A 12,577-nucleotide genomic window follows, 5' to 3' on the forward strand; every position below is an offset into this window, starting at 1 on the left:
TCGGCATTCCTGCTAGTTCTTCAGATGCTATATGTTCTTTTTTTTTTTTTTTTTTTTTACTAAGTTGGCTGTAATCCTGAGTTTCTCCTGCCTTCTAGCTTGGGTTGTATTTGTAGAAAATCTAAAAGTTTTGGCTTTCATATGTGAGTTTTTAGTAGTGTGTTACAGCAGCTGATGTGAACGAATCATGTTCCTGAGTGCAGTCTATGAGAATATTTGTCCTGGACAATAACCCTTGCAGAAGAAATCAAACTTTGCGTTGTGGTTGAATCAGAACTGACAGAGCCAGCTTTTCTTTATTTAGGTCTATACTGTGATCACAGGGAGGATTTCATACAGCAAGGGGAATCACCCACTTGTCTGTTTCAAAGGAATCCTCCTCCTCTCTAAGTTTTTAAGCATTTTTATACTTAAGACAGATAAAGAGAGAAAAAAAATATGACCTTGGAGAAACTAAAACAAGTTTACTTAACTGGACATCTGTGCACAGGGTAATAAGACATGCAGGATTTCTTATCTCAAAACATGTAACTGAAATAAGCAGTATCAGCACTTCTGGTCTCTGTCTGTTTTTCTAGTTAAGTAGGCCAGAAGCCTGACTAAATTTACTCCTACACCCTGGGTATAGTAAATAATTTGGAAAGCCTTGCCTGTGGCATACAAATGTACACAGATTAATTCAGCCCCTTCATCCTGGCTACATTGGCATATTCAGGGTTCTGCTTTCTAGAATAAGAAATCATTTCATACTCTATAGGGCATCAGAACAGTCAGCCATAAGCATATTAGCTTTTTTGATGTTTTCTTGCTTTGTGATTGGACGTTCACCACAGTTGCACATTTCCAGAAAATGGATGATAATGCAGAATTTTGCATGCTAACTAAGAAGTCAGTCCTAGGCCTGTGTGAATAGGGAACTATTCAATTTGGATTCAGCCAATTCAGATGCCAGAGATTCAATTCAGAGATCCGAATTGTTTTTCCAATTTGATTTGACTGAATCGCTTCGGAAGATTGGGGGCGAATTCGGTGATTTGGCCATAGAGTATAATGGGGAATCAATGAAATATTTATAACTTTGTTGTCTTTTGACTGATTCAGATGAAACTTGCTGGGATGGTAGCCTCTGCCAAGAGCATGACATGTGCCATGCTTCAAGTGATAGGTTTAGGGGTTTCTGGGAAACTGCACCTCAAAGTCTTGAAAGCAAAACTCATGTCATGTGGGCATGTTAAGCCACAGTGGGGTAAAAACTGCAGGGGTGGTAGCTCTGGCTGAGGCCATGAAGCCTACCAAGTTTCAAGGAGATAGGTGGCCTCAGCCAGAGCTACCACCCCTGCAGTTTTTACCCCACTGTGGCTTAACACGCACACGTTTTGCTTGCAAGACTTTGAGGTGCAGTTTCCCAGAAACCCTCGCACCTATCACCTTGAAACTTGGCACACATCATGCTCTCAAGTCTATGTTGGTATCAACCTCTGTGAAAGTGAACTGAAAGAAAGAATCACAGATGGACAACAGATGGAATATATCCCATTAATATAATCCGTTAATATGAATGCTTGTGATATAAATGTATAGATGCCTAGATAATGGAAGATAAATCCTTACTTTGGAAACAAGATTGGAGTAGCTGCTCTGCATCAAGCAGACTTTAGCGAAGGTATTTGATATCGATACCACACCACTATGATATTTAAGTGAGGCAACAAATATGATTTTGTAAAGTTGCCAAGAATAATTCAAACATCTGAATGTAATTTGACACATATAGGGCACACCTACAAATGAAATTAATGTGATGCAATAAACTCTGGTGCATGTCATGCCAGAATTTATTGCTCCCAGGTGCTGTGTTTACATGTGTGTCTGGGACTACAGCACATTGAACCCGGTCGGAGCAGCCCCAGCTGACAGGAGACCTGGGGGGAAGGGGGGGGGGGAAACCTGCCAGCCTGGGGCTGCTCCAGCATGGCTCAGCAGTGAAGTTAATTAGTTTACTATGGCCTAATAAGGCTGCAAATGTAAATGCTGAGACTTTCCTATGCAGCTAATTAGGCAGCTCCACAAGTAAACATCTCATGTAGATGTACCCACTGTATAGTTTCTTGCAAAACAATTTGTTTCTTAGAGAGAATAGGGTAGGAAGACATAGGATCTTGGTTATGGGGAAAGTAAAGATAATCACAGACCCTCAGTAAATTTGCTGGAAAGGAATAAAAAATTGTGCCAAAACCAACGTGGATCTGTTGTTAGCCAGTCGTGGAATGCTGAATTCTGTAGATGCCAACAGGGGAAATTCCAAACACTTGCACTAATGTCACAAATGAAAGTTCTAGTATTTTATTGAACATAATCAGGAAATTGTACCAAGCGGGTGGCTGACTATGTGTCATGATACCCAACCTGATTGTGGTCTAGAGATGACTACTAGATTCTAGAGAGACCACTAGATTCACTGGCCTTTCTATGATACTCTGGTCATCATGTCCTTTGTTCCTCTATGCTTTTCCTTAAGAAGGTAAATGCAACAGCAGTGGGAATGGAGCAGATTGGATGTTTATGAATGGTGGTTTTACTCAGGTAGCCCTTGCTTCACATTCCTGGAAGGTGTCCAACAATTTTCTAGGAAGTAACACTGTTGAAGAAAGGGGCCATTTCTCCATTTAACGTACTCACAGATCACAATGCAAAATATGAGCGAGTTCCAAACCAAGGGGACACAGCCATCATTCAGAATGCTCCAGGGCTATGTATACTTGAGAAACTTCATGTGCTGCTTTTTGTTAACAGGTCAGATTTCAGCTGTGGTTCCTATTGTTTCCTTTCTAACAGGTTCTCATGACATTCCTTATGCATAGGTAAGATGACATACCCATTCTGGAGTTCTATTATACGTGATAAAGTAGATCATTCTGGCACTATGAGCTGAGTGACTTTCAAATAGAATAGACCTGAGCTTGTGCCTGAGAGTTACTGCCATCCATCTATTTCCAATGCTGCTGTGTGTGAATTTATTATTCCTTTTCTGTCATAACCTCTGAGATTCACAACACACAACTTTGCTCTCTGTAATGAACAATACCACACATTGTATCCAACCACTCAATTCATCAGTGAAAGTTGAAGAATCCTTTGTTTTTCCTCAACACAATTTCTTTCAGACATTGAAATATGGGGGCTTTGCAGCAGCTTTGCCAGAGTACCTGTCCCAGTTCTCCAGAATGGGTATTTGTACAGGTGTGTTTTGGGCATGATGGGATAATATCCTACCATTTTCTATTCTCAGGCTATTAGTTTATGCCTTGATCTTGACTTCTTGAGTCTCCTGGCAACAAGAGTCAATATTTTGTTTAAGAATTTTGTTCTCTCCGGCATATTTAACCACACGTCTTGAGATGCTACACTCTCATTCTGCTGCTGGAAGTGTGGCAGATGGTCATAATTGTCCCTCCCAGATAATCAAGAGGTGGGAGCCCTGGCTTCTGCTGCAGTAATCCCACCTGGATAATGGTGCCTAAGGAGGTAAAGAACCTTTGTGTTGTCGTTTTGAATTTCTAAATGGCTGTTCACCCACTGAGGGCTCAGCCATGGAGCCCTTGCTGCAGCCAAAGGAAATTAGGATGTGGGGCATGGTTCCACTGTTCAATATACACTAATAGTTTTATCCTCTTCCCTTTTTTTTGCCACTTTTAGGATCAAGAGGGAGGGACCCAGGGACAGGTGAAGAAGTTAGTTCTTCCTAGTGAGGCCTCACCAAATTCCTTCTGTTCATTCTTTCTCTTGAGCAGTATCCAGTGGAGGCACTGGTGTTCTGTATGCCACAAAGTGGTAAGGACTGGCACTCCTAGTTACCTTATGGAGTGACTTTGACTACGTAAAATACCTTTGCTTCTGTTATTGTGAACTTATATCTTAGTACCTTATTTACCTTCCAGATGGCTTCAGAAAAAGATGTATCTGCAAGGGGGAAGAATCCAGCACCCTTATTTTTCTTTTCCTTTCTCTGTACCCTTTCTTTCTTCTGTTTTCTCATTTTCTCTTGCATTACCCCTGTTGTTGCTTCATTCCTCATAGAAATTGTAAATAAATACCCTGCCAGCTCTTTCAATTATTGACTGTTTTTTATTTGATATTTGTGCAATTTCCAGCGTACAATTTTGACTGGGGTCTATGGGCACAACCATGAAATAAAAAATATACTTTTCCCCATCTGTCTTTGCAGTTCCATTTTTAATTAAAGTGGGGTTTTTTGCCCTATGTGTCTTTTCAAGAGTTTTTAAAACAGAGGCTACCACAGCCAGTGGGGGGCAGCTCTTGAGCCTGCTAAGAGCTGCAGTGCTGTGGGTTGATGTTTATATCTGAATTTTACTTGATGCTCTGAACTGTGGCTCAAGATATCCTCCTGCCAGGGGAATCACCCCATTTATCATCCATCCTTTGTTGTTTGTTGAACAGAGGATAGTTACCTAATACTTATCTTCCCATTTCATTGAATCCTGTATGACACTATGGACTATGTAACTTCATCCTGTTGGTACTGAGAGAGAACTGTTCCTTGGTTAGGCCCAGTAGGTACAGGACATTAGCACCAGGTTCAAGGCAACTGAGAAACCACCCCTGCTGTGATTCTGCTGCTATGCATTGAGACCTCTACTATAGCCTGTCTTATATTGCCTGGGAATTACTGAAAATGTTATCAGCTGAATGGGACACCATCAGCTATGCATAGATTGCTGACCAATATTTTCCCTCACATATTTTGCTGTGGCTACGTTTTCAGTTTAGCACAAATCTATTCTCAGGTATTTTTAAAACTACTTCCTTCTTTATTTTATAATTATGGAGACAACCAATCAGAGGCTGGTAGCAGGGCAGCTTTGCATTTAAGAAAATAACCTTTATTGTATTTCTTTCAGAATAAGAAACATACTCTATCTTCTCACATACCACACGTCCTGAAACAAGACACGCACCTTGTTTTGGGAAAGCAGGATGGATACAAAAGATTTTCCCAGTCATGAACAAATACTGTCTGCTGTGGCTGTGGCTGTGGCTGGGTTAACATTAGCTCTGACACTGAATGGTGAACTCTGCTCCCTCCCTTGTTGAAGCTGGCAGAGGGAGAAGCACAACAGCCAAGTTATCTTGCAACAGTGTCTGACTGTTTCTATTCTTTTATTCCAGTAAGAAAAAAATCAACCTTCTAGACACATGCCCTGATTTTGGGGGATGGGGTAGGGGGAAGGGTGTCTGATTTTGGAGAGAAAGTTGCGTGTGGTATGTGATTAAATATGATAATTTTTATACTGAAATAATAGTGGTGTGTATCTGGTTTGCTAGCAATAGACTCTGCAGTGGAGTAACAACTAGATGACCTCATTTACAATATGCACTTAGAAACAGAAAATGGAATACAGATATAATAGCAAGAGACCCTTGTTTTTGTATAAGCTAGTAGTTGTATTTCAGTAACAATACCCATAATTTTATCTGTATTGCTATTACTGGAAAGATTACAGATTTCTTAACTTAATGTTATTACCTGGATCCAACAGGGTCCTTGGAATGTGTTCTTGCCTGGTATCTGATCCCCATTTTCCAGGTACTTCTAACCAATAATAGGAATAAAGCAAAAACAGTTTATTATCACAATAGCATAACATTTTCCTCTTTCCTGGTTGCATCTACATGTGCAATTAATGTGAAGCAATAAACTCTGGAGTTTATTGCTCCAAAATGTATTGCTCTCAGGTGTGCCATTTGAAGGTGCACCCAGGACTGCAACACACTGAGTTGGGTCTGAGCAGCCCCTGCTAGCGGGCCCCCCTGGGGGGTGGGGGGAGCGGGGCCCAGGACTGCTCCCCACCACCCCAGCTCAATGTGCTGTGGAGGGGCTGGATAGGCACAAGAGTGCTCCAGTGCTGGGCTAGCAATCAGATAGCCCCTGCACTGAAGTACCCTTGTGCCCTACCAGCTGCATCAGTGTCTACACATGCACTGATGCAAAGTGAAAAACTTTCCTGTGGAGTTAATTGGTTTACTCCAGCCTAATGGCCCTGCATATGTAGATGCTGAGACATTTACTGCAGAGCGAGTAACTCCTCAGTAAATATCTCATGTAGACATGGCCCTTTCCTCTATTCCCACTCTGTTGAAGGAAAGTAATCAGATTATGATCTAGTTTCCTTAGAATACTTTAATAGAGTATCTGAACTGCTGGGGAAATAATTTTTAATCAGTGCTATAATAGGACATTAACCATAACAAAGATCAGTGTTGCAGCGGTAGTAGGTACTGTTGCATCTTATCTTAATTGTATTATTGTTGTTGTTTTATTTGTATTACAGTAAAAACCCCAGTCATGCCCCAATCCCCTTTATGTAAGTTGATATAGCCCTTGTTTTGAGGTTGAGAAAAACTTCTACAAGTGATTATGTCAAACAATTCAAGGGAACTAGAGAGGGAAGATAAGGGTAACAGTAAAAGCTCTTAAGATGAAGTAAGGGTTCACAGTAAGTTATCAAGAAACATTTCTAATGTCAGTTTCTGTGTAATTTCATACCTAAATGCTTAAAGCCTCTTTCTCAAACTTTGCATTGTTTCTTTCAGTTTTTGTAGCAGTGTGTTTTAAGTGCACTTGGCTTTTCACTGCCCCCTGCCAATCTATATGAGATCACAATTCCCCCTCCAACTTCAGAGGTGTCCCCTAGTCATGAACACAGGTAAAATGGGGTCTCATCACACATATACCTGTGCAGCTGACAAAACTTGCTTAGCTATATCAACTACAATTTGCAATGCTTGCTTCCCTTTTCATACTTTAGTCAATCGTTTTTACAAAGTTGACATGTATGAAATGAATTTTCCGCAGCTTAAAACTTAGTTTTTGTTATTATTACAGTAGTATCTATGTTCCAACTGAGACTGGGGTCCCATTGTGCTAGGAGCTATATACTGAGAGAGTCAGATGACTCTGTGTTCCTAGATGCTACTTTAATTTGATTCATATGCTAGTGTGCTGACACTGGAATTTTTTAAAAATATGCTCTCTGAACAGTCCCAAATCAGGAAAAAGAAGCAAAAGCCAATGTTTCATTGATTTTGCTGGCTACCTATTTTGTTTCTGATACTTTGTATATAAATATATCTTTTATTTCAAGCACAGTCCTCAAGGTACTCATATAGTCTATCTAGACCAGTTGCAAACAGTCATATTTTTGCATTTTGTGTACAGCACTTTCAAAATGATTCACAATATCCAGAGATTTTGGCCAAGTCATCTATCCCCAGTGGACTGGACTAAGTAATGTGCTACACTGCTCAGTGCTAAATAACTCCACAACTCAATTTAAATCTCAGTTGTACTAACAAAATACTCAGCGTGCATATGGAAGCCATGCCTTTAGACTTGCTATAAAACCTAACAGGTTTTGACCCAGGTGGTTTTTTTTATAGTCTTGGAAACTGTAGCTTGAAGCTAAGACATTTTTAGTTTAATAAAAATCTTTTAACACTTTAAATAAGAATGTTCAAATTACTTTCATCTTTTTTTCTGGTGTCATAAGGTATTAGGTGTCAATGGAAAAAATAGCTTTGATCCAGTGACTAAGTGTAATACCGTTCTTCTTTTGCTTTTCAGTATCCCATTTGAACCTAGAAATGTTCTAGACATTTGCAAAAACTCTAGAAATTTTTTAGGGCATAACCCAGTCTTATTTCTGAAAGAATTCTTTTACTTTTGTTTCTTATTGTGTTCTTCTTCCTAAAATGCAGCTGTTTTACCCTCATCACTAAATTGTTGAATTATAGTTAAAATTATAGGCTTTCTAATATTGTGTGTGTTAAAATATTTAATCTGAATACATGAACAAAGGTGGAACAAGAGTAAATATGGTTATTCTGGAGTTGTACTCGCACATCTTCCCTCCAAGCACTATAATCTTACCATAGTCAACCAATGAAAAATAACTGGGTGTGTCTGTAGGATGAAATGCTGAGACTTATTCAACTTTATTAGCAAGCTGGAGTGCCATCCAAATGCAGCCAGACTGCATTTGATTCCACAGTTAGTGCAGATATCTCTGTATGACATTGTGTTGTGTCTTCTTCAGTTACCCATGGAAGCACTACCCTTATGTAGCAGGCTTGCCTTTTGGAGCTTGGGTTGAGTCCCAGACTTGAAATCTTGCTGTTTTGATTGGTGGAGTCCATCCACCAAACAGGAGGCAGCAAGAGGAGTTAAGTCATGCCCCTTTCCTGAGGGGAGAGGGAGAGGAGCTTTCCCCCCACTCCCCCAGACCTGACTGAAGACTGCAACACTCAGGTCCAGAAGACTTCAGGGGTGGAGCCCTGCAGTGTATAAAAGGAGCTGCGTGCCCAGCATGGGGGGAACACATCCAGGACAGAGAAGAGACAAGAGCGGGACTTAGAAGAACTGGGAACAGCTGCTCATCAGGGTGAAGCAGTAGCCCAGAAGTGCCCCGGAAGACTTCCATTGGTGGGGACTTGTGGACCGCTCCAGCAGCTAGGCTCTCGGTGTGCAGCATGGCATCCAGACCCTGGGACCTGCATGAGGTGGCTCAGGTCTGCAACCTCTGGCATGCGGCCAGAGACACGGTGCACAGGCCAGTGCACGGAGTAGGACCTTAGTGCAGCAGTTCCCGCTCCCCCTCATATTTTTCATATAGAACACACATCTGAAAGTGAAGAAAGGTTAAAACATGTAGGCCAAAAAGAAAACAAAGAAATCCAATAAAGAAACCAGAAAGTCTTTGCAGGGTCAGATTAACCCTTTAGTGGGTCCCAGACAAACAAACTCATTGGGCTTTGGGCCGGTTGAGTCCCCCCTCCCCACCCCAACAGTGCTGCCAGTGGGGAGTGGGGCTTGGCACTGCTGCTAGGAAACAGCTATTGTGGCAGCAAGGCTGACAGAGGGGAGGGGAAGGGAAGGGAAGGGAGGTGGAAAGGGCCATTTGCACCGCTGCCGTGGAGGGAAGGATCAGGCCTCCCCGCAATTCAGGACCCTAGGCATGTGCCTAGCTTGCCTAGGTGTTAATCTGGCCCTGAGTCTTTGCAAGTCTGTGGAGTTGGTTGAGACAAAACTGTATAGCAACTGGAGTTATATTTGAAATATTTGTTCATTTCAAAACTAACCCCCCCACCCCAGGGAAATACCGTTTAAACTATTTTTTGTGTGCACAGAACACAGCTTTCTTTCTATGCCTTCTTTCCCAATATTTTTCTATCAAAATTTGTATAATGAATTATTAAAATGATTGCTGACATTTTTGTTGTGCACTGAAAATTGATGGCTTCAGTAAATGAAAATTTGCTAGCAGCTACTTCAGTATATTTTTCAATAATGTATTTGATAGTATTGTTTTCCATAAATATTGAATATTTTGAAGTGGTGGCACAGATTCACCATGGCCACTCCACTCAGCTCCACGAGGCTCCCTAAAGCACAGGGAGTCACCCTGATTTCTGCCCTTCCCTCCCCCCCACCCAAGATGGCCTTGTTTTTTAAGTAACTTTTGGATTTTTCTAGCAGTTGCACTAGAATCCCAGATGATACCAAGTTCTTTGCTAGCCTCTGAGGTTTGCACTTCATTAGAGGGCAAATACTGCTGCCCATGTAAACTTATCTCAAAAGCATTGGTTATTCATTAAAAAAAAAATCAGATTACTACAGAATTTTCAAAATGAACAGCAAATAAGTGAATCGACTAATTTCCATTGCGCATGTGCTCTTACAATTATAGAACAATGATTCATGATAGACAATATTCCTTTTTTAGGAGGCTGTAGTATACCTTCTAAATTATCCTCTTGTGTGTATTGGTGAAAAACTTCTTTCAGAGAAGTGAACAGAGATGTAATCCACTGTTCTCTGGAGGCACGTGGGTTTCACAAAACCAGTTTCTGGTTACACAGGCCAATCCAATCTAAGAGGATGATTCCCTTTACAACTCCACAGGAAAACTCATGACCTAAATATTCTGTTTTGCCTACATATAATGAACTCCTAGCGATTTTAATGGTAAGTAGCACTGGGAACTGTGTACCCTGGAAACAGACACGTAAGGGATTTTTCAACATAGAGGCTCCTGTTGTGAAAAACCTGTCAGTACTACTTAAATTCATCCCTATTTAATAAAACACTTATGCACATACATCCCATAGAATATAGAGAGGGCAGCAAAGGTTCACTGTGTAGAATTTAATGGAAAATGTTGCCTGTAATGTAGCTCTGATAAGGAGACTAGGCTAGTTTTGCAGGGCAGGCTCTGATGTATTCTTCCTGAACTCATTTCTCATTCTGTTTCTATGCCTAATTGATCAAAATGTATCTTCTGTTTCTTAGGAGAGCACTCCCCTCCGGAAGAATAACACCCAACAACATGATGAATCCTCTTCACACTGGGGCAATAAATATGTATGTTTGCTGTTTTAATTAATATGTCTAATTAGTATGGTTCTATTTAGCTAAAACAAAAAAAGAAAAAAAAATGAAGAAAAGGACCATAAGCAGAAAAAAGGATCTAAGCTGATAAGAACCTTGAGGCCATCTTGCTTAAGCAAACTCAGCTGCTAGGATCACAAAGGAGCTAAGGCTTCTAAAGTCAGTGAGCATGGAAGAAGTAATTGGTATCTAACATGATCAGAACTAAAGTGTGCATTTTCTTGCTTTGGCTAAATATTTCCTGTTCAGTAGGGCTTTTGTTTAGTGAGCCAAAACCAGAGCCAGACTTAGCGGTGTGGACAACATGGGTGACTGCCTAGGGCACCACGATCGGCGGGGTACCACGTGCACATACAATTAAGCAGCCTGTGCTCACACCAGGACTCTTGACATGCCCCACCCCAGCCAATCTCTGCCCCACACAGAAGAAGTGACCAGCCCAGCCTGCTCCCCACGATGGCCCCACCTTCAGTCGCTGACCACCTGCCTCCTTGCTGGCCCTGCCTCTGCCTATAGAAGCACCACTGATTTGGGGTGGGCCTAGGGAGAGGGGCACCAAAATACAAGTTTGCCCAAAGCACCATCTTCCCTAAGGTTAGCTCTGGCCAAAACTAAATTATTTTACAATTTGTAAACAAAAGGAGTGGAGGGATATAATGGTACTAAGCACCTTTAATTCCCACTGGCTTCACAGGAACTTATTTATGCTCCAGATCTCTGTTAATAAGGTCACTTTCCTTAGGTGTCAAAAATGTGACATGTAAAGTGCTTGATTATAGATGTGAAACATTTGAAAATGTTGCCCCAAATTTTAAATATCAGAGAGCAGGAATCCTTAGAAAACCTATCAAAGTCAAAGTCATCATTTGAAAAATAGGCTCTGCGTTTTCTTTGGAGTCTGAAGGTATTTCAAGCAGTAATATTTTAAAAATCTGTTTCTAGGGTTTGAATTACAGGGGAGCCACCATTTCCCCCTTCCCCTCCTCATCTTCCCCCCCTCTGCAGCTGAATTCAGCAGCTGAGTAAAAGAGGAGATGAGTAGCAGTGGTGCTTAGCTCCTGTTTTCCCTTGGCTCTGGAGCCCAGGGACCAAATGCTGCTTCTACTGCTCATCCCTTCTTTTTCCTTGCTGCTGAATTTAGTGGGGAGGAAGGGAGAAGGGCAATCACTCTCTGGGCTCTGGAGCTCTGTGAAAACAGAAGCTTCAGCCCAAACCTTGCAATGGTCAGCTGGGGAGCTCAGAGAGCTCACTGTGCATGGCCACATAGCTGAAGGGGGTGGGGGGAGTGAAGAGGTGAAGAGGGAGCAACCATGTTGCCACAGTCCCCCTGAATCTGCCCCTGCACCTCAGCTTCTCTTTTCACAGTAAGATTTGGGCATTGGGGATGTTTTGGTTTATTTTTATGTCCAGCTGGATAACCTGTGCATTAGCTTTCCAAGTATGTGATTTCAAGTATGAAATTATTTCCCATAGTCTCCTTTCTCAGCATGCATATTCAAACTGCAGAGGGGACCTGTAAGGGCCATGTTTATCCTGCTAAGAATCCTTCTTCAGAAGTCTAACAGGATCGTGCCCCTAGGGGCAGCTATGGTGCCTTCTACTGGCCATACATCTCCTGCCCCATCCAGCTTCCTGGTATCTTCTCTTTTCATTTTCCTGCAATGCCTTAATGTAAATTTGTTGATTTGCAAAACAGGAGGTTGCCTTTGGGTCCGAGAGAGAGCCCACACCTGCCTTTTGACCAGCAGGTCCCTCTCTGACCCCGCTGATCCCAATCTTGACCCTTAAGTGCTAAGTGGCCCAACTGACCCATCTGTGCCCCAGTGCACCTGTTGCCTTAAGGGCTATTTGTGCCCTCCTCCACTCCTACAGTCATAGGCATGCCTTGCATATGTTAACAGTGAATTACTCTAGTTGGCACCTTGTCCCAATACAATATCAGACCTCCTCAGGCCTGCACACCTTTGTCAGGGCCTTGGCTTTCTAAGCTTCTGCCTCTTTCCTCTAGCTGGACTCTTTTTAGCGTAGGCCCACTGCACTGGGTCTTGGGCACTGGGCCTCTGGCCCCAGTTGCCTTCTAGTCTAGTGCTCACCATTATGTAGCGCCCCCCC

General features: G+C 42.0%; 1 protein-coding gene across 1 annotated transcript in view; it reads left to right on the forward strand.

The window, feature by feature from the left end:
- Positions 1–12,577, forward strand: part of EMCN (endomucin) — a 105,748-nt gene that overhangs the window by 90,493 nt on the left and 2,678 nt on the right. Inside the window, exon 10 of the mRNA XM_019553065.1 lies at positions 10,367–10,438. Coding sequence (XP_019408610.1) covers positions 10,367–10,392 — 26 coding nt within the window. The 3' untranslated portion in view covers positions 10,393–10,438. The remainder of the gene's footprint in view (positions 1–10,366; positions 10,439–12,577) is intronic.

This window comes from Crocodylus porosus, unplaced genomic scaffold, assembly GCF_001723895.1.
Source record: "Crocodylus porosus isolate Cpor-Errol unplaced genomic scaffold, CroPor_comp1, whole genome shotgun sequence".
NCBI classification, from domain to species: domain Eukaryota; kingdom Metazoa; phylum Chordata; order Crocodylia; family Crocodylidae; genus Crocodylus; species Crocodylus porosus.